General features: G+C 40.2%; 1 protein-coding gene across 16 annotated transcripts in view; it reads left to right on the top strand.

Annotated features, from left to right (window-relative positions):
- ANKS1B (ankyrin repeat and sterile alpha motif domain containing 1B) overlaps positions 1-23,219 on the top strand; it is a 1,075,523-nt gene that overhangs the window by 1,013,043 nt on the left and 39,261 nt on the right. For all 16 annotated transcript variants that reach the window (XM_047066127.1, XM_047066126.1, XM_047066125.1 and 13 more), the window contains 2 exons: positions 4,220-4,348; positions 6,475-6,546. In XM_047066127.1, the coding sequence (XP_046922083.1) occupies positions 4,220-4,348; positions 6,475-6,546 (201 nt within the window). The remainder of the gene's footprint in view (positions 1-4,219; positions 4,349-6,474; positions 6,547-23,219) is intronic.

Here is a 23,219-nt window from a genome sequence, read left to right as displayed (position 1 = left end):
TTCAAACTCGGCCAGTCTATGCACTTTTGGTTCGCAGTTGGTAGATACCCGTTCAACAGAATCAATTTTCCGTTTAAAGCTCTAATCTCAAATTATGTTTTTCCTTTATCTTCAAAGGTTAGTTGAGCTCAAAAGGACACTTAATGATGTTAATTTTCCTTTGTTTTGTTGGTAATATCCTATACATACATACGTACATAGGCACATACATACAAGTAAATGAGGTTTTAAGCCATGACCAAATACTTGGAATATTAAGATCATTCAATACATGAACATAAAGGAAAGGTGTGAGTATTTTCAGCTCAAAAAAAGTAGCCTGAAGACATCTAGTAAGAGTGCCTTGAATCATTTCTCTTCTGTAATTGCTAAAGCCTTTAAAGGAGTACTGTCAGTCAGTAACAGTTTAAGATGGAATTTTACCCCAACCTTTTCCTCTTGTATTTTTTTATTCTATTTAAATATTGCTGCGTCATTGTTACCTGTGTTCAGATCTGTTCGTTGAGGATAAGGTTTGATTATGTAAGTTTTGATTATAAACCATTTTTTGAGGCAAAACATCTGTTTGATTTTTTTTCATATTAAACGTTTTTTAAAAACTGGGAAATTATTAAATTAATTTTATTAATTTACCTGAAGAAATACAGGTTCCATCTTGATATGAGTATACTATTTGGCAAGACCTGACAATGGGCCTCACAGTGTGGAATTATTTTATAGCTAAGGAAGAAACCCTAATTTGCTTTTTGGTTTCTTTTGCTATTCCATACAATATACTGCCCTACTCAGTTCCTCCCTAGCTCATTCCTGCTGCAGTCCAGCCTCCAAGGTGGGTGAGCCCAAAGGCACCCTTGTTCTCTGGACCCTTGTACTGTCAGCTGACCAGTTGAAGCTGGAACAAACCCAAAGGCCAAGGCCATTCCTGCCCTTTGTAGTAATGTGTCACCAAGTCTGTCCATTCTCATAAAATTAACTCCAAAGAGAAGAATCAACACCTATAAATTGAGTCTCATAAATATTCTTTGATCCAAGGTTAAAAACAATAATAATAAGTTGATGAATTTCCAGGAAGAAAATAAATTTATTTTTTTATACCTTCAATCTTAACAACACTTTTCCCTCATCTGAAAATGAATTTCTGCAAATGGTCCTAAATGTGACAAAACTCAGTGTCTGTTTCCAGAAAGATAGATTCAGTCTGTATAGAGAATTTAAAAATATTTGGACTGGAGCAATGTTTCAAGGCCACAAAGAAAATAAAGTAAGGACTGTGTTTATCTTCCCTATAATTTCCTCCCTCCCCCATAGCACGTAGGGGAGGCCCTGTCAGATCATTCTGAATTCAAAGCAGGTGGCTTGTGATTTCTGGACAAAGTGAAGTCATAGAAGAGCAGATGATGGCGCTGCCTAAACAGAGTTAAATGGATGTGCCACGAACTTCTTCAAGTGGTTATCAAATAAGAGGTCGGGATGAATTCCAGACTGAGTTGGTATGTGCTGGGGCTTGTTACTCCCAAAATGGCTGCTACGACTTATGTGGATGATGTAAATATTTGGATCAGCATTTGGCTGTAGTTCTGCTTTAAATGTACGGAACTCACATTGAAATTTAGTTATAAACGTGCCTGAGTTAATTCAACAGTTAGAGAATGAGTTTGCATATGATTTGCATGCTTAATGTACTAATACCTGAAATGTCCCCATAACCCCAGCTTCTCCCCACTTCTCCCCACCCCCAGCCCTATTCCCAACCCTTGCCCCGCAACCTGTGGTACCCCCATCTCCTGCCATGTCTGTTCAGACTGTTTTGAAAACTGCCTGTTGAGCTCGGCCAAGGTGTACCCAGCTGAACTATGACAGGTCTCATGTGAAGATCTGATGCTTGGTTTAAGTTGTCACCTCAGCAAACACTGGATCGAAGGATCTTATAACATCAACGAGCTCCTCTTTTTGTATCATTCCACGGAGTTGCGTGCAAACTTCTGTTGTTCCATTAACAGTGTTACCTGTGACTTAAATGTACAACACCTGTTTGCTATGTTGTTGTTGCTTTATCGAGGCGGGGGCGGGAAGCAGGTTAATGGGGCAGATTAGAGGACTTGCCAGATTTGGGGAGAGCTTTTAATTAAGAACTCATAGCTGCATGTTTCCAGAGCTTTAACTATAGGTATTATCACTTAAAGGTTATTACACTCACCTTCAAAATAATATCAAAATCCACATTTCCTGCATTTTCAATTTTTACTAGTTTTTTTAAAGAGCAAATTACAGCCCGTTGAATTAAAGACTAGAGACATAATTAAGACCAGATGTTTGAAAGAGAAGGCTAAGAGAAGATCATAATAGGCAGCCAGAGGAAAACTTACTCCTAAAATTAATTGAAGTCAGTCATTGCTTTTACAAAATAAAAGTTCATATAAATATAAAGAGAAAACTCAAGAATGAGTCAAGGATGGGTCCTAAGGCACACAAAAATGCTAAAGTAATCATTCCAGGTAAAGTCTTAACTGTATCAACAGACAGGAGACAGGAGAACCGAGCCATCTTCAAGTACAAAGAATAGCTTAGACTAGAGCGTGAGGGAGAGCTCGAGAAAATCTGATAGGTCGCACACTCCAGTGAGAAACTAATGAGCTAGCATGATACTAACGTTGCTCTTCCTGAGATTAGGAGTGACCCATCTCAAAGAGAAAAGCTTCACATTCTCTGCCCCAGTGAAAAGGCATTCTGGAGGGGCTCTAGAATTTTCTTCCATTTTTCCAGAGCCTGTTAGAAACTTCCGAAGGCAAAGCCTATGCCTACCACTTCCCAGCATTAGCAGCCACCTCATGTAAGTCCAGACCGAACAGAGAAAACTGAAATGCTGGTCCTCTTCCCCAAAACACACATCCTATTTAAGCTATTCCTGGAGACTTGTGGTTTTTAACCTGTTAGGGTCTCTGATCCTTTCAAAGAATTTAATGAAAGCTGTAGACTTTTTCTTCCCCAAAACATACATCTCCATCCACAATTTTGCATTCTTATCCTAGACTCCTTGAAAATCTTCCTTAAGAAACCCTACAGCATCAACCTATTTGCTAGTACTTCTATGAAACTTGGTCTCTAACCAAAGTTTTACTTGTTTTTGGAGTTCATGAGACCTATTTGTATTCTTTCAACTCCTGAGAAGAGTAATTCCTTATAATTCTACAAGACCAGCCAAATCCAGGTTAAAAGAGAGTGGCTTTGGAAATCTGCCTGTTGTCTAGTTTTGTTAATGTCCATCTGAGAACAAAGAGCTGAATTTCATGAAATGAGAATCTTCAGGGAAGAGAGTGAGAAATCTCCCATATATAATACCTAAATTGGACTAGAGCCAAGAAAACACCTGCCAGCATGGACCTCTCAGTTCATAGATGCTCACACTAAACCGTTATATGAGGCTAACCTCATGGAAAACGGTAAATGAAACTACGGGATGTCCTTCTGTCTCAGGTCTTAGTGGGCATATGCGTTATATGATACGCCATCATATGTGCACGTGCTTGTATTTGTGAATCATTTGCACATATGACCAAACTTGGTATTTAAGTGTTTATTATTCATGTGTGCTTTAGGTTTTCTGAGAAAGGTAGCTGAATACATCCAAGACAGTCACAGTGGCATTTTATGAATCCAAATGAATTCAGATGAGGGAAACTAGTCATCCATTCGTAATTTTTCTTCTAAAATTTTGTTTAGAGTCACACTTTTACTACCTTTTCTCCAGAGATATAAAATTATCCCAAGAACACAGTACATGTCACATTTGGAAACTGAAATTCATGGAACTGTGTATCCTGAATGTAAAAGCAGTTCAAACTAAAAATTTCAAATAATCAAGGTTAAAAACAGAAAAGTCTTTTCAAAGTTGTATGTTCTTTTCTGTTGTGACAGAGAACTATGAATTAGTGCCTCATTTATGAAGATCTCTATGTTTTATTTTAAAATTACTTAGCTTAGGGCGTCAATCTAAAAATGGAGTAACTTCTTTCACACCTCAAAAATTAACTCAGCTTTGGGAAATATGATGCTACCACATATAAAACCGTAATAAACAGTAAAAGTATTTATGTGCACATAATACACCCGAATGCATTTGCACATCCCAGCACACGTGTATAAGAAGAACTCAGGCTAGCTATAGGGAATGAACTTGGCCAACTGCTCATATTACGTCTAGAATAAATGTGATTTTCAGACAGGAGACTGGGGAGAACCTTCCATTACCTTGCGACCTCCAAATGAAGCCACAGCCTCCACTCCAGTACAGTACTGGCAACACCACCCAGAAAAGCTCATCTTCCAATCGTGTGATTACAAAGCTTTTGTAAGTTACTATGAATTCAATATTTGGGTTCCAGAGGGGATAGAGGGTGTGTTTCTGGCTTGTTTACTTTTATGTTGAAAATATACCAAAATGTCCCCTGCTGAAACTCTTAAAGTATTCTCCCATTCTTATTCTTTTTTTTAATGTCTTATTTATTTACTTACTTATTTACTTATTTATTTATTTTGAGATAGAGAAAGACAGCACAAGCTGGGGAGGAGCAGAGAGAGAGGGAGACGCAGAATCTGAAGCAGGCTCCACGTTCTGAGCTATCAGCATAAAGCCCAACGCAGGGCTCGAACTCATGAACCACAAGGTCAATGACCCCAGCCAAAGTCAGATACTTAACTGACTGAGGCACCCAGGCGCCCTGTCCCTTCTCTTATTCTTAAAGTAGCCTTTTCTATACAGAGAAAGTCCAAGTAAATAGAGCTTTATAATCCCTTTGAATCTTGTGAGCTTAAGATCTATTTTGTATATAGTTGTATATCTTAAATGAGATAAAGCATGATCTTTAAATGGATATGAATAGAAGTATAGCACATACAGACATCTCCACTCACTCACTAATGATCTCAAAACATTGGCTCTACTACCAGATTTTTTCACTAGAATTATAATACTGGGTATTTTTTTTCTAATAGAAGAGAGAATCAGGCTTAGCTGAAAATGCAATATAAACAGGGAGGTGTTGAAAAAATACTGTAGGTTTGGGCGGGGGCAGGTGGTGGTTGTCATGACTACAGCTGGAGAAGGAAAATCACCTCTTTTACAAAGAAATGTTTCAATTAGGACAAACTTCACTGATATCTTAAAAAACAAGGATTTCACCGAATTCATTTTTCTTAATTTGATTAAGATGTGGGCATTCTGGTTGCATAGCAATTTGGCCTTTTTTTTTTCATTTTGTTATCTATCCCTCTTTTACTGCCTACTTATTGTGAAGCACTGGATTTATTTCAGCAGTAATCTTTCCAAAACTGTAGGATTGAAATGCCTCCTTCCTCCTCCAAAGCTCAAACACCAAATCCCTGAGCCTTTGGAAACTCTCCTTTCAAGGCCCTTAACCACGCCCTCTGCTCTCCAGCCCTTAAGGGCTCACCCTCTTCCAGTCGGCAATTTCTTGGTTTGCAGGCCTGATTCCCAACTGCGGTTTTGCGGAGTGCCAGCGTTTCTTCAGTCATGTCAGGAAAATAATTATTTTAATTCACTTTTTTAAAAAAACAACAACAACAACACATAAGAGCTCTTTTTTTTTTTTTTTGAGGGAGATTAGGGAGGGAAAAAAATGACAAAGGAACCCGACTGAAGCTTCAAAGAGTTGAAGAGGAGTCTATTGGTGGAAAGGCAAAAGAGGCATTTTGCTACAAACTGCCCCGCAGCTAGAACATGGAGCCTGAGTGGCGTTTTGTCCCGAGGCGGTATTGGATCTGATCACCTAACCGCACGGTGGTTAGTCATTCCTGGGAGGAGACTTTTCTCATCTTCCCCCTCCCCCATTCAGCCCTCCGTGTGGGTTTGCAGCAGGGACTGAACTCTTTCTGTTCGGGAACAACCGAGATGCCGTTCTCCCTCCCCGCTGGCTCCCATCCCGCGCCCATCCCGTTCTCAGGTGGATCAACCACGGGGCGCGCAGCTGTGAATGAAAAGACCCCAAACTGCGTCTCCGCCCGAGAACAGCCTAACGTTAATTACCTACGCAGCCAAGTCAGCCCAAATGGGGTGCATGTTGCTTAGCTTCTCAGCTGTCTCACACAACCCTGTAATTACGTAGAGAGTAGTGTGATTTATTTTTGCAGACATTGCTGCCTCAAAAAAAAAAAAAAAAGGAAAACATTTTTAGATGCCCCCATTTTGCAGTTAAATATGATTTGAAAGATGGCATCTTTAGAAGATGCTGCAGTTTTATTATAAAGAGCAATTTACAGCCCTCAGAACTGTAGTTAATTCTACGGCATTCTCTTTCTAAAGGCATTTATTAGGATTAGTTACTCTTAGTTTTTTAAAGTTATTCAGCAACTTTCAGCCAGGAAACCCAGCCAATAGGACTTCCACAGTTTGGTTTCTAAATCGCAACTCATATTTATACTCTTTTTCATAAATCATTGAAATGTTTTGTATTTTAGTATTTAGGTTCTATGCTGATAAAAGAGCTCAGAGGGACAGAATCAACCCAAGATGCCTGTGCAAAAATGAGGGTAAGTTTGCCAAACAATTTTATTTCTAGTCGCTGAAATACTAAATACCGGGTATGGTTACAAATTGCCACTTTTCAAATGACTATTTTCTTCATCTGTTGGTCTGCTGAATCACATTGCTGTTCCATAAAAAGGTGTTTGGGCTTTGTTCATGTTTATACTTGAGTTTATCTCACTGTAGTTTGAGTTGATATCCGTTGGATATATTTATGTATTTGTGCCATATTACATTTATTATTTTTAAAAATTTAAAGTTAATTGTATATACACTGGTCATTCTCCAGATTGAGAAAAATGGTCTTTAGTTGGTTGCAAGAAAATGCTTTAAGCACCTACCTGTCAGTCTGAGAACATTTACTGTAAAGACCACCAGTTAACTAAAAAATTATCAAATGCTAAAGTATTGAGAGCATATTATATAAAGCTAATGTTCTTTATGGGTATTAGTTCTTAATTATTCTGGGTTGTTGTTGTTTTTTAGTATAAGAAAAAAAACCATTCAACTCTTAGTTAAATCATGTAAGGGCAGTAAACGTTGACAAAAAGGGCAATTGCAAATGCCTGTGATTGGTGATTGCTGGGTTCCTAGGAAGCTGTATTAGCCAGACCAAGTTTTACTCCTGCTGCACACCCACTTTGGCTTTTGTTTTTTTTCTGTATCCTTTATTCTTGCTTCCTCCATAGCAGATATATAGAGGGGTGTGGCGCTGACTGACAGTATAGATTGAGAATAGTAGGCTTACTCCATATAGCAACTAACACTCAAATTTAAGTTTGTCAGCAAGTGAACCCTAACTCTTATTTGCGGCCAGTTTCCATCATCATTTATTTTATATGAGCACTGTTGGGTGGGAAATACTTAAAAGCATTGAATTAAACTAAAACAGTTATGAAGGCAAATATGTAATACTGATTGCTCTTGGAAGGCTGAGGGTGTGTGAATCTTCATGAAACTGAGACCTCAGTATGTGATCACTGATTTAATATTTGGATCAGCTCAGTAACAGAAAGACTGAAAATAGTTATCCTTCTATTTGATGTAGAGTTATACTTCTGTTGTCAGTGCCAAAGAATCTTTATCCCAGGTACTATATTTAGATGAAAAAAGCTGTGGTATGTGTCAGGAACTCTATGTTCTGGTTTTCTTGCTGCTTACATGCTGTGGAAGTCACTCTTAGTCATAATAATAATAACTGCTAATATTTACCAAGTAGGTAAAATGTGCCAGTCTTCTATGCTGGGTGCTTTGTGTGTTTATCCCACTGAATCCTATCACAAACCTAGAGATTAGTAGTGTCCTTACCCCCACTTTACTCTTGAAGAGACTGAGGCTGAGAGAGGTTAAGTAACTTTCCCGAGGTCACATAGTGAATAACTTGCCAATCTGGAACTAGAACGCAGATCTGACTCCAGCATTTAACTACTGCACTTGCCTGCTTCCCCTGGGCCTCGTTTTCTTACTTAGAAAATGAGGACATGGGACGAGGTGCCCTGTAGGGGTCTTGGTTCACGGTTTTATAATTCTGGGAATCTGGTATTCTCAATATATATCCGCTCTAAATTATGTCACCAGTGAACAATAAAATGGGAACATTTTTCAATCATCAAGCCTCATAATAATTTTAGAGCTATTTATGAACGTGTCTAAGAAATTAATTTGGCATCTCTGATTTAATGCTATTAACTCAATTATCTGAGTCCAGCTACTTCGATGCTGTAATCCGCACAAATAGTGCATACAGCACATAGCACCATTTAAAACCAGATTTGTGATTTGAATTTCAATTTCTTGAAATTAAGTGGATCTGAAATTCCATTCTGATAACAGGGAAGCCATTTTAATAGTGTCAGCGGAGAATAATTTAGTTAAATACTTGTCTGTTGCTTAAAATGAAACAGAAAAGGCCTTCTGTTTAGAAGCCATTCTTCTGTTCATTGGGGTTTTTCTGGTTTGCTGCCCTTGGTGTTTATTTGGGGTAGTTTACATGAAAATAGGGACTTCATTGCTTCTTAGAATATCACAAACCCTTATCTCCCATCTTGATTAAATAAATATCAGTCTTTGGTACAGTGGCTGAAGTTGCACTCAGTGGATTTATTAGAGCCTTTCAAAAGGAGAAACTCAGGTTTGCTGTTATCTGGGACTATTGTATTGTGAATTAGAACTCTCACCAACTGAAAATGGTGTGGATCTCAACTGGCAGTTAATTTTCAGTTTGAACTTCAAGACGCTGTTTTATCTGTTTTCAACATGGTAGCATTGCAGTCAAAAGTCCCAGAATGATCAGGTCTACCCAGGGGAAATACTTTAGGACTGGTGATGTTAGAAGTTGATATGTAGTAATATCATTAGGCCAAATTACTGTAGATTAAAACTTTACCTGGTTTTTAACTCTTTGGGTGTAAAAAAAAAAAAAAAAAGACGTTTTCAATTCAACAGTATGCATTTTAGCTGAAATTAAAATTTCTTTCCCAGTAAGAAGTAAATCAGTACGGTTCTTTATACTGAGAAATGCTTCCTTAATGTACTTTGTTAACAAAGATGACTAAGATTTGGCTCCTGCTCTCCCTGAGTTCACAGTTCAGTAGAGAAATCCTACAAGTTAACATGTAATTCCCCCAAAGTAGGAGAAGTTTCACTATAGCGTGGTCTTCATGTTTCCATCAACCTGCAGGATCATCACAGATGATCCCCAAAGTGACCTGCAAGCATGGTATCCTAAAATCAGTTTTTCAATACTAATAGCAGTTAACACTTGACAGCTATAGACCAGGCCCTGCACATGTGATTATGTGCATTAATTCATTTAATCATGAGTGAGTATTGCTACTGTCCCCATGTTACATGTGGGGAAACAAAAGCCAGTGAAAGTTAAGTAACTTACCCAAGGTTAGCCAGCAAGCAGTGCAACCAGGGTTTGAACCCAGGTGATCTAGCTCCACCACCGAACTCCAAACCCTAGGCTGCACTACCTCTCTAATGAGCCCTTGGAACATTTATTGCCCGGAGTTTGAAAATAGCTGAAAATGTCCCTGCCTGAGTGGCTCAGTTGGTTAAGCATCCAACTCTTGATTTCAGCTCAGGTCATGATCTCACCATTTGTGAGTTCAAGCCCCACATCAGGCTCTGTGCTGGCAGTGCAGATCCTGCTTGGGATTCTCTCTCTCCCTCTGTCTCTGCCCTTCCCTCTCTTTCTCTCTGAAGAGAAAGAAATAAACTTAAAAAAATTAAAAACAAAATAAAATAGCTGAAAATGTGGATCATTTATGTTGACAAAGAGCTTTAGGAACCCTCAAAGAGTCTGTAAAATTAGCTAAATTAAACCATGTAGGTACAGATATATATAGTAATTTGGGGTACATTCCAATGTGTTAACCTAAATAATTTTAAGAGAGTTTTTCTTGCATCCTAAGCAACTATATTTTTTTTCCATAATACTTAAATACATGTACTTTGCCCCAGCACAAACCAAACATAATGTTCCCCCTTCAGAAACATTTGGAGTGTTTGGTGGTCACAATTGGTTAATTTCTAAGTTTATCTAAGCCTGTTTATTCATCTCTAAGGTCCCCTCCATTTCTGAAACCAAGATAATTCTACACTGATGTCCTGGTAGTTTATTATACTCATATTATTTCAGTCAAAAATAGGCCATCATAAGCTAATGTATGTGAGATGGTCGTAATTCACATCATTCTGTTCAGGTCAGCCAGCTTTTTTCCTCTTCAAACTGCCTTATAATTTTTCTAACAGACTTTACTTTTTAGAGCAGTTTTAGGTTAACAGAAAAATTAAGCATAAAGTGAAGTTATTGAACATACCCCCTCCACCATTCACTTCCCAGTTTCGCATATTAACATGCATTGATGTGGTACATTTGTCACAATTATGAACAATATTGCTATTAACTAAAGTCTGTGGTTTCCATTAGAGTTCATTCTCAGTGTTATACAGTGTTTGGGGTTTTGACAAATGCAGCCATTACAGTGTCACAAAGAATTGTTTCATGCCCTAAAAATCCCCTGTGCTCTACCTGTTCATCTCTCCTCTCCCCTGCCCCCCAGCCCCTGGCAACCACTAACCTTTTTACTGTCTTCTGTCTTTTCCAGAATGTCAAATAGTTGGAATCATACAGTGTGTACCCTTTTCAGACTGGCCTCTTTCATTTCTTTAGCAATATGCTTTTAAGCTTCCTTCCTCTATGTTTTTTGTGGCTTGATGGCTCTTTTTTTTTTTTTTAAATGTTTATTTATTTTTGAGAGAGAGAGACAGAGACAGCATGAGCAGGGGAGGGGCAGAGAGAGAGGGAGACACAGAATGTGAAGCAGGCTCCAGGCTCTGAGCTGTCAGCCCAGAGCCCGATACAGGGCTCGAACTCATGAACCATGAGATTGTGACCTGAGCCAAAGTCGGATGCTTAACCGACTGAGCCACCCAGGTGCCCAATAGCTCTTTCTTTTTATCACTGAATAATATTCCATCGTATGGATGTACCACGGTTTGTTCATCCATTTACTTATTGAAGGCCATCTTGGTTGCCTCCAGATTTTGGCAATTATGAACAGAGGCGCTATGAATATTTGTATGCAGGTTTTCGTCTTAAGATTTCTTTTTTCCTGGATCCACACCCTCTTAAAATTATCTTCTTAATTGTGTTTAGTGAAGAAGAATCAGTAGGAACTTACATTAAACCCTGATCATTTTTTTTAAGTAGAATTGCAGTTTTTGTCTTCTCTTTCAGAGTTTTCTTTAATAAAAGCCCAAGAGATTAGATATGCCTTGATGTTGAGGCATACTTTTAGGACGAATGATTTCTGTGAATTATTTCGCTCTTCAGTAGTACAACTTGGCTGCCTATTACCTTTACTGTGACAGCTTTACAGGCATTTCTGTTAAAATTAAAGTCTAAAAACATATATTAGTAACATGTGAGAAGTTGTAAGAAGTATCTATTTGATCTGAACATATTCATTTAGTGCTGCCTTTTATGTTACTAGTTAGGTTTTCCAGCTAAATCTGTGCTCGGAGACAGGCTTCATTTCTGAAAGGATTCCTGAGGGGAAGCATTAGCTCTGGGATCCTGAATATGATGCCCCCAAAATGCTCCCCATGGAACACAGAACCTTCCTTCTGTCACACCTCATGTCACCACTGTACAAACCTGGTTGCTCATGCCCCGTGCCCCTTAGAGGGCAGGAACCATGTATATTGTCACCCCAGGGCCTGCCATAACATAGCTACCTTTAGGGTGGTTTTGATGGTGATCAATAAAGTGATGCCTGTAAAGGGTCTAGTTCACTAAAACCTCAAAACACGTTGACCTCTTCCTCCAAAATGTTTGAACAAGTAAATTGATAGATTTGCTTTGGATTATTTCATTTATTTTTTACTCAACTATAATGTCAGTATTGCAGTCATTACCCTGGTTTTCTGCATTCACAATATGGAAGAAAGTATTCAAAAACTTAGGAATCCTGCACTCTTATTATTATTTTTTTAAATGTTTATTTATTTTGTGAGAGAGTGTGTGCATGCGTGGGAGGGGGGGTTGATGGAGGGAACAGAGAGAGAGAATCCCAAGCTGACTCCGTGCTGTCAGCACAGAGCCTGACATGGGACTCAATCTTATGAACCACTGAGAACATGTCCTAAGCCAAAACCAAGAGTCGGACACTTGACTGACTTAGGTGCCCCTTAGTTCCAGTTTTTAAAGGCCATCACCAAGAGGAAGAGAAAATGATGGGAAACTGTTGATAAGATGGTAAATGTAATTTTGCAGTTTTATATTTTGGGGGAAGTAACTTGTTCCTAAATCGATTGGGAGTTAGCTTGCCTCTTTTAAATAATGTGTTCACAGGACTGAACTTTACAAAGCAATAAATAGGTTGCTTTGGCCTTTCAGTGTTCTCTTTGGTATGAGTAATTCCCACTTCAGAGATTCTAAGACGCACAGTGGTTGCTCAAATGAAGGATTTGCTCTGGCCAGATGACGTTCTACTATTCCTTTTTGCCTCCCGAGACTTACACGTACCCCATCCCCCAGCCCCGAATTTTGCCTCAGGGTATAATTATCACTAATATACAGTATTCAGTCACTTCCCTAATTAAATATACTTTTAGGAAACATCTGCTACTATAAGAGGTAGGCTATTATATTCAATTTCATACTCTAAAATCTTTCTCTAATCCCATAGTTGATGATGAGTATTGTTCACAGGTGTTTGTGCTCGAGGCAATTTCTCTTTTAAGAAAAGAAAAATACCTGTTTTAAACTACAATCAGGTAGAAATCCGCCTTCTCAATGCAAAATAGGAAATATATATACATATACATATATATATATATATATATATATATACATACGTATATATATATATATATATATATATATATATATATATATATTGTCAGGAGTAAGCAGATCTGGCAAATTTAAATTAGGGAATCTTTATTTCCCAAAGGGCTTAGATAGTTCAGACACCATAGTTCAGGTTTCTTATTGAGTCCATTCCCCTGACCTTGTCTCATTTTTAAACTTCCAATCTAGAAACAATTCTAAAGTTGAATTTTCAAATCTATAAATTTCCAAATGTACCTTGATTGAAGTGTGAAGACTGTCTTTTTTCTGTGCTTGTCAAAAAAAATAATAATGTTGGAGAATGGATTGGAATGCTTGAAATCAGATTTTAGAATTAGATGGAAATGTTGTCTCTATGCTCTTACAAGAGACTCAAACTGGGGACACCTGGGTAGCTCAGTCGGTTAAGCATTGAGTCTTGATTTCAGCTCTGGTCATGATCTCGTGGTTTGTAAGTTCAAGCCCAGCATCAGACTCTATGCTGACAGCATGGAGACTGCTTGGAATTCTTTCTGTGCCCCTCTGCTGTGTGCTGTCTTTCTCTCTCTCTCTCAAAAGAAATAAAAAGAAGCTTTAAAAAGAAAAAGAAGAGACTCAAAACTTAAGTCATGTTTAGTTCCTTCTACAACTCCGGTCTATTAGGATGGTTTCCAGAAATCATTTCAGGGACTACTACTTAGGAACCAGGCTTGGAAGAAATGTGCAAACAGCTGTTTTTTTAAAAGTCTCCATTTGCCCAAGTTTCAGGGAGGAATAAAATATTTCATTTTTTGCTCCCTCCCAAGTACTGCAGGTCAGTACAGGTCTAAGCCCATAAATATGAGTGTATATTAAAATAACAGTATACACAAGGCAACAGCATTTCTAACTGCTCACTGCTAAGCTTTGCTCACTTGTACTTTTGCTTTGTGAGTGATTTCCTAGGGGTCCTCCCAAAGGAAGACTGAACAATTCTGATCATCTCATCCTATATCATCTTTATACACCCTCACTATTGCACATCACTGAAAGGTTTCATGGTCCTCTTCTGCCTTTAACGCCCACAGAAGCTCTCTTTCTAAACATACTGAGTCCATTGTCATTGGTCCAGATATATTGCTCTGCTGAATATTCATTGTTGGAACCACCATTTCACCACTATCCTAGCATGTAGCCCAGAGATTATTCACTTATGCTCACAGATGTTGACTTTACTTCTACTCTCTCTTGCCAGTGGGAGGATGTACTTTGGAAAGCAGATAAGTGAAAGCATCCATCCTCAGAATAAGAGCAATGGCTAAAATTTGTTGATGCTCACTACATGCTGGGCCCTGGATTATGTAATCCTCACAGCTCTACAAAGTCGATGCTATATTAACATACCCATTTTACAGATGAAATAACTAAGACATTGAGGTTAAATATCTTGACACACAGTGGAGCCAAGACAGGAATCCAAACATGCCCTTCTGTGCTATTATTCACTGTACTGCAGTGTCTCCTGGAGAAGGAGCTTATCAGTGGGTCTCTTCATAAGTTCAACATGACCATACCTATGTGCACACAAACACACTCTTTTTTTAATTTTTTTTAAATGTTTTTATTTATTTTTGAGAGACAGAGACATGGCATGAGTGGGGGAGGGGCAGAGAGAGAGAGAGACACAGAATCTGAAGCAGGCTCCAGGCTCTGAGCTGTCAGCATAGAGCCCGACATGGGGCTCAAACTCACAAGCTGTGAGATGATGACCTGAGCCAAAGTCAGACGCTCAGCCAACTGAGCCACCGAGGCGGCCCCACACAAACACACTCTTAACTTGTTCTTATAAGTGATGGATTGAACTTATCATAAGTGAGAAGTCGGTGTGTTTTTTCACATGTTTACAATTAGCTTTTTTTTAAGTTTTTTTAAATTTTATTGTTAATTATTTATTTTTTAATTTACATCCCAAGTTAGCATATGGTGCAACAGTGATTTCAGGAGTAGATTCCTTAATGTCCCTAACCCATTTAGCCCATCCCCCCTCCCACAATCCCTCCAGCAACCCTCTGTTTGTTCTCTACACTTAAGAGTCTCTTCTGTTTTGTCCCCCTCCCTGTTTTTATGTTATTTTTGCTTCCCTTCCCTTACGTTCGTCTGTTTTATATCTTAAAGTCCTCATATGAGTGAAGTCATATGATACTTGTCTTTCTCCTACTGAATAATTTCGCTTAGCATAATACCCTCTAGTTCCATTCACATAGTTGTAAATGGCAAGATTTCATTCTTTTTGATTGCCGAATAATGCTCCACTGTATATATATACCACATGTTTATCCATTCATCTGTCAATGGACATTTGGGCTCTTTCCATGCTTTGGCTATTGTCAGTAGCGCTGCTAATAAACATTGGGGTACATGTGCCCCTTCGAAACAGCATACCTGTATCCCTTGGATAAATACCTAGTAGTGCAGTTGCTGGGTCTTAGGGTAGTTCTATTTTTTTTTTTATTTTTTTTTTTTTTGCTCTTAACATTTCTTTTTTTTTTTTATATGAAGTTTATTGACAAATTGGTTTCCATACAACACCCAGTGCCCATCCCAAAAGGTGCCCTCCTCAATACCCATCACCCACCCGCCCCTCCCTCCCACCCCCCATCAACCCTCAGTTTGTTCTCAGTTTTTAACAGTCTCTTATGCTTTGGCTCTCTCCCACTCTAACCTCTTTTTTTTTTTTTCCTTCCCCTCCCCCATGGGTTCCTGTTAAGTTTCTCAGGATCCACATAAGAGTGAAACCATATGGTATCTGTCTTTCTCTGTATGGCTTATTTCACTTAGCATCACACTCTCCAGTTCCATCCACGTTGCTACAAAAGGCCATATTTCATTTTTTCTCATTGCCACGTAGTATTCCATTGTGTATATAAACCACAATTTCTTTATCCATTCATCAGTTGATGGACATTTAGGCTCTTTCCATAATTTGGCTATTGTTGAGAGTGCTGCTATGAACATTGGGGTACAAGTGCCCCTATGCATCAGTACTCCTGTATCCCTTGGGTAGATTCCTAGCAGTGCTATTGCTGGGTCATAGGGTAGGTCTATTTTTAATTTTCTGAGGAACCTCCATACTGCTTTCCAGAGCGGCTGCACCAATTTGCATTCCCACCAACAGTGCAAGAGGGTTCCCGTTTCTCCACATCCTCTCCAGCATCTATAGTCTCCTGATTTGTTCATTTTGGCCACTCTGACTGGCGTGAGGTGATACCTGAGTGTGGTTTTGATTTGTATTTCCCTGATAAGGAGCGACGCTGAACATCTTTTCATGTGCCTGTTGGCCATCTGGATGTCTTCTTTAGAGAAGTGTCTATTCATGTTTTCTGCCCATTTCTTCACTGGGTTATTTGTTTTTCGTGTGTGGAGTTTGGTGAGCTCTTTATAGATTTTAGATACTAGCCCTTTGTCCGATATGTCATTTGCAAATATCTTTTCCCATTCCGTTGGTTGCCTTTTAGTTTTGTTGGTAGGGTAGTTCTATTTTTAATTTTTTGAGGAACCTCCATTCTGTTTTCCAGAGTGGCTGCACCAGTTTACATTCCCATACAATTAGCTTTTTAACTAAAAAAAATATACATTTTTAAAACTTCTCATTATTATAAAAGTAATCCATTGTTATCCAGTTTTAAAACATAGATAGGGAAAGGAGAAATAAAAAGGGAGCGCCTGGGTGGCTCAGTAGGTTGAGCAATCTGACTTTATCTCGGCTCAGGTTATGATCTCACAATTCATGACATCGAGCCCCACATCGGGCTCGGAGCTGATAGCACAGAGCCTGCTTGGGATTCTCCTTCTCCCTCACTCTCTCTCTCTCTCTCTCTCTCTCAAAAATCAATAAATAAACATTAAAAAAATTGTAATTTTATCACACAGAGATGGTAAACACCTCTCTGTTAACACTTTGTTCCTATGTAATCCTCCAAACTAATTAATCATGCATTCATAGGCATCTCTTTTCTACAAAGCAATAGGAATATACTGTGCCTACTGTTTTCTATTTTCTAATCTATTTTTAACATAACATATTTTAAAATATTTTTGTTCCAATAAATATTTATCTTCAACATTATTTGTAGTGGTTGAACAATATTCCAATCAATAACTGAACCAAACTCATTTAACCAGTTCCCCTTGTTGGTCATTAGGTCATTTTGAATCTTTTCAAAATATAACCAACACTGTTGGCAACATCCTTACACCTACATCTTTTGCAACAGGTCTGATTGTTTCCTTAGAATTAGCCACTAAATATAGACTGGCTAGGTCAAAAGTATACACATCTTGAAACTCTGGGTAAAAATTGCCAAACTGCCTTCTAAAAACCTTGTTCCAGTTGACACTTCCGGAAGCAGTACACGAAAGTGTGTTGGTGTTTGCTCGTCACGTCTCTCAAGGTATATACTTAATACCTTGGATGTGCTCCTAGTTGAGGGAGAACTGGGGAACTTTTATGAGAAACCATACATCTTCAGCGTTACCCCTGGGCCTGTCAGCTCTGTCTGATCAACATCTATTCTAGAAGTACCTCTAGAATCTATCTTTATGACCTGAACTCTTTATTTTATGTGAAGGATGTTTTTTACTTTCACAGTCCCTGAGAAACCATGGAAGTTTAAATAATTCTTGTTATTTGCTCTGAAGACCAAGATCTGTAACTAAGTGCTAACTAAGGATTTTTGGAAATCACTTGTCAAGTGGAGGATAGTGTGTTTTGATAAATTAGCTTCTCTCTGAATTAATGTAGGATGCGGTACAACTGAGTTTACATGCATAGCAGCAGAGAACAGTTCTGACAGTGACTTTCAATCAAAAATCAACTATTTATTTAACTTATTTATTTTGAGAGAGAGAGAGCACGCACAAGCAGGGGAGGGTAGAGAGAAGGAGAGACAGAATTCCAAGCAAGCTCCACACCATCAGCACAGAGCCTGATGCCGGGCTTGAATTCATGAACTGTGAGATCATGACCTGAGCCAAGACAAGGAGTCAGATGCTTAACCACCTGTGCCACCCAGGGGCCCCCAAAATCAACTGTGTTTTTAGAACAGAATTTTTCAAACTGTGGTAACAGCAGTAGCTTCTGGAAATTTGTTATAAGTGCAAGTCTTAGGCCTTGTCTCAGACTCACTGTCTTAGTTTTTCAGGCTGCTATAATAAAAATACCATGTGACTGGGAGAAATTTATTTCTTGTGATTCTGAAGGCTGAGAAGTCCCCAAGTCAAGACACTGGCCAGCCCTCTTCCTGGCTCATAGATGGCCATCTTCACTGCCCTCTCATGATGGAAGAGGACCCTTTTATACCTTAATCCCATTCACAGCTCCACTCTCATGACCTAAGCACCTCCCAAAGGCCCCAACTCCTAATACTTTGGGCATTAGGATTCAACATAAGAAGTTTGGGAGATCACAGACCTTCAGTTCATAACACTTACTGCATCAGAAACTGTAGATGTGGGGCCCAGCGATTTGTTATTTACCAGGCCTTCCATGTGATTCCAATGCCCACGAAAGTTTGAGAACAGCTGCCTTGGTCCACTGGGCATTCCTGTTAAGTCTGCCATGCAGTTAGGTTGCCCTGGTGGAATCATTCTGCCATGGTGCCTGGAAAGCAGCCAGGGCCAGAGGAGTAGAGATAGAGGGCATCGCTTTGCGCTGTACTAGATTTGGCCAGGGTGTGTGAGTTACACTTGGCAGTACAATAGCCGTGTCTTGTGCCAAGGGAGTAGTTAGAATGGCTGCCTGCCCACCGTCTGCTCTTGTCACATGGTCGTACCAGGCTCTGTACTCACCCAGCCCTTGTGTCAGGCTTCTCCTGGCCAGAAAAGCCCTTGAGAGGTCATCTAGCCTCATTTCCCAGCCAAATGAGACTTACCCCTAAGTCATCAGTGACAAATAAGAGTCCAGACTATTTTTAAAGACATCCAGAGGGGAAAACTTCGCAGCTGCCCCTAATAATCCTCCTGCTGTTTCAAAAAGTCTTTCCTTCTCAGCACTTGCAATTTGAACCAGTTCCCTATTGCAAAAATGAAGACCTAACCCTTCTCTCCTTGAGGCTGACAAATCACAAGGTCGGTAAGGCTTTCCCATCCCATAGGAATCTCCTGGCTTATCTCTAATCACATCTGTGGTTCTCCTCCAAGTTCTTTCAAGGCCTCCGTGCCTGGCTCTGGGCACCAGGGCTCTCTGAAAAGTCTGCTGAGCTCCTGGTGCACTGAGAGGCTGGCACTGTGGTTCTTCTTTATAAAGCTGACTTTGTGCTCGTTACCATACATTCATTCGTTTGTTCATTCACTTAATAATTATGGATTTCAGCAGCTGTTAGACTGAACCCTATGAAATTGCTGATATTTCACCATTTTTTTGACCCATAAAAAATGGCAGTGTCATAGGGCTAAACCTGAGACCATGTGCTAGTCATTATGGGGGAGATCAGAGACAAATCAAGAAAGATGTGGGCCATCCTCCAAGAACTCCCTGTATGGTGAGGGAGACAAACCTGAGACCCATGGCAGCGAACCCTAAGGGAGAGCGGCAGAGGTTCACAGAGCATACCTGGGGTAAGAGGTGGCCATCCTGTCAGGCTGCGAGGCCACACGAGGCTTTCCCAGAAAATGACGTTGAAACTGAGTTCTGAAGGGTAAAGGTGCATTTCAAATAGCCGATCTGTGGTCTGCTTTCTATCTCTTAGAACCTCCGCAACATAATTAGTATCACTAAATACAAAATACAACACTGCTTGTTTTCTACATTTTTTAAATCATTTGGAAGGCACTTAGGGCTACCAAACATAATTGTCTGATCCTATTTTAATTTACTTGCTGAGACTGAATATAATAATTAAGCTTTGAAATGATCTAAAGAAAATATTATATGGCAAAATTAATAGTTACGACTCAGCGCTGAATATCTAACTAGAAAGCATTCTCAGGGTAGCCATGTGTAGGTTAAAAATATACTGTGAGCTGGATGGCAGTAGCCCATCCAGAAATCTGTTCCCCAGTCTGCATTTAAAATACACTGGAAATGAGCAGGGTATTGTAAGAATGAAGGGTTGGTGATCTCTTCCCCATGGGCTGCCTCACTCTGTTCCCTCTGTGTACTGGTTATGGGGCACAAATGACTCTCATTAGGAACATAAACATCACTTCGGACTCCAACGCAACATTACGGCTCACAGCTGAAGTGCTCCCTGTTGTAAACCTCTTTGCTCTCACTCACACTTACGAAAGCCATGCTCTGAGACCAGAGCATCCCTGCAGTCTCAAAAGGATATTCTCAGACTGTTGACTCTGCATTAGAAAAGGAGAAACTGTCCCTTCTCGGGGCATGCTATAAGGATAAAATAAAAGTACCAACAGCAATCTCTGACTTGATAAAAAGATTAAAAGATGGTATTACTTTCCTTGGTGTGTCCAACAATCCCTCTTAAAAAAAAAAAAAAGGTTCTAAAAGTGTTCAGTTACTTTACAGTATCTCAGGTGCCCACCTCCAGATATGACATTACAGTCTGTATTCTGTGTAAATGCTTACAGATAATATAAACCCAAGTGCTAAATGTAAAGCTGGCTTTGCATTTAAGATTCAAAAGTTGCACTTTATTTTGGATTTCAGAAAGGTAGGTATTTTCCCTCTATAACTAAATACTGTTTCTGTTAGAGTAATAAAAGGATGATAATCTTATTTTGGGAAACTGTGAACAAAATACAATTGAATATCACTGTAATGCTCTTAGCAGGAGAGCAAGATGCTATGAAGGTTAAGTTAATTTTGGGCATTACCCATGAGTATTCAGCTGCTCAGGTATCCAGAGGTCCTCATTACAAGTGAATCTCTCCTATAAAGCTGGTACTGAAGGGGAGGGAATTTGAGGGCTTGAGGAAGGCTCAGAAAGTCCACCAAGAATATGGTGCAGAAAAAAAAAAAACAACTGGAAACAAAAGAGAACCATAACATAAGGTTTGCCCTGAGCATTTCACTGGGGAAAAGAGCCTGAAGAAGTGAATTCTGTTTATACAGATCAATAAGGCTTGAATGTTTAACATATGTACATATATGGGAGTATTAACTACCAGAATCGCAGCAAAGCTTGCAGATAAGTCATAGAGACCAGTGTCACCTGCAGCTGAGTGCTTTGTAACTTGAGCAGTGATGTCCAGATTAGGTGCCTCCGTCCCTGGGAAGGAGAAGAAAACAATAATTTCAACACGTAAGAGAAAAATGGAGATGGCGGGATGTGGGCTGTCTGTGATTGGACTGGAGCCCTGCTCATATTTCAGTATCTGTACGGCCTTCACAAAATGAAGTAGGCACTTATTGGATTTCTTGCCTGATTATTCTCCCTGAAGACTCGGTATATTAGCTTTCTTCTATGCGTCTTCAACCTTTCATTAAAATAGCGTATGAAAAGACCTCTTTGAAAGCTCTGTCAAAGTACACCAACAGAAAATCCCCTAAAACAGGTTGGATTTCTATCTCCTAGAATTTTATTATTATTTATTTTTTTTTCAACGTTTATTTATTTTTGGGACAGAGAGACAGAGCATGAACGGGGGAGGGGCAGAGAGAGAGGGAGACACAGAATCGGAAACAGGCTCCAGGCTCTGAGCCATCAGCCCAGAGCCCGACGCGGGGCTCGAGCTCACGGACCGCGAGATCGTGACCTGGCTGAAGTCGGACGCCCAACCGACTGCGCCACCCAGGCGCCCCTATCTCCTAGAATTTTAAATGCCTTAAAGAAGGGGCATTACATTGGAGAGCTCCCAGAGTGACTCTGCTGCCAGCCAGGGTCCATCATCATCTTGTCACGGCGCGCAGTGGGAAAGAAGCTCGGTTTGGGCTCCAGATTGGACTGTGTGGCCACCCCCAGCGCTGCCGTCCACACAGCCTGCAGCGGGGGCACACCAGCGTGGCCTTCAGCTGGGAGAGCAGGGGCTCTTGGCACCTAGAAAAAATGACCACCTTTTCTCTTGTCTTCTTTGTGCATGTTGTCTGAGCGTATAACGTAGAATCCTTGTATCGGGACAGAAATCATCGCTGATGCGCTCATTTCAGCCTGAGAGCCCGTGTCCCGGCCTGCCCGTTGTCCCAGCCCTCCGCTCCCTCTTGCTGACAATCACTGCACACCCCTCTGTGTTCTTTCCTCCTCACGCTGCTCTTAATAAAATCAGCAACAAACTTTTCTAGTTGCTGAAGCCCAGGATTTTGCCCAGAAGACCCAATACATGTAGCAGCCGCTTTGCCTGCCAGCCATGATGTCGGGCTTCAATTCTTAACTTTTTTCAGCCCTCCTGGTGTCGGGCACGGCTCCCACCTTCTAAGGAATCTGCCCCTTGACTTCTGCCATACTGTGTTCAGGCACCTTCCAACTCTGTTTCAGCTTCATTGACTCTTAATTCCCCACTCCTTAAGGGTTATCTTCCCCAGACAGGAGATTCTTAGCCCTCTTCTTGTTCACTCCTTGAGCCACCTCATCTCCTCAGGCACCCCTGCTGTGCACATGGATTTCCAGATCAGATTCTTACTTCTAATTTCCTACTGGACATCTCCACCTGATGACCAATGCTCAAGGGGTTTTCATGCAAAAGCATGCTCCTGTGTAGTATCCCTTATCTCAGTTGAGGGTCTCTTCATCGGTGACATCTTCTCGCTCACTCATCTTTCGTAGCAGATGGGTTAGCAGAGCCTCTCGAATCTTCTTCATCAGAGTTATGGCTCCCTCTTCTGTGCTTGCACTTCTGTTTCAGCCCGGGTGCTTAGGGTCTCCTGTTTGAATGTACCTCTCCTTCCAGCCTTGCTGCATTCAGTCTCTAGCTGTTCCAGTGCATCTGGTCACCAGCACTGGCTTTCTGCAACCCAGCTCTGACTGTGTCACTCCCTACTTAAAAGCTTCCAGGGAATTCTAACTTGGCAGAGTAAGTCACAACCTTCCAAACCTACTGTATCAGCCTCATCTTCCACCAATTACCCAAACCCACCCCATTATTTCTCATTTCCAGGCGTGTGTGTATGTTGATTCTTCTGCTAAAAAGCCTCCTTTGTCCTCTTTTGGCCCCTAGAAAATCCCCATTCATCCTCTTGGAACAGCTCAGTCAGCCCTAGCAGGCAGTCACTGCTTGTCAAATGAATAATGAAGACTTGCCCTACTCTCTCCTGCAAAGTGAAGCTCTCTTTGCTCAGTACTCTGGAGGCACTCTGTTTCTCACTGTTGCATTTATCAGCATTTGTGTTGTGGCTTCTCTTTGTGGCAGACCAGGCCAGGAACGTGGTGTGTAGCTAGCTCCTGTGCTGCCTCTTCCTCT

This window comes from Lynx rufus, unplaced genomic scaffold, assembly GCF_022079265.1.
Source record: "Lynx rufus isolate CCGP_SWC_20201006 ecotype Redwood Valley unplaced genomic scaffold, mLynRuf1.p SCAF_7, whole genome shotgun sequence".
Classification (NCBI taxonomy): Eukaryota; Metazoa; Chordata; class Mammalia; order Carnivora; family Felidae; genus Lynx; species Lynx rufus.
The sequence above is the reverse complement of the archived record's forward strand: the minus strand, read 5'-3'. Positions and strand labels throughout refer to the sequence as shown.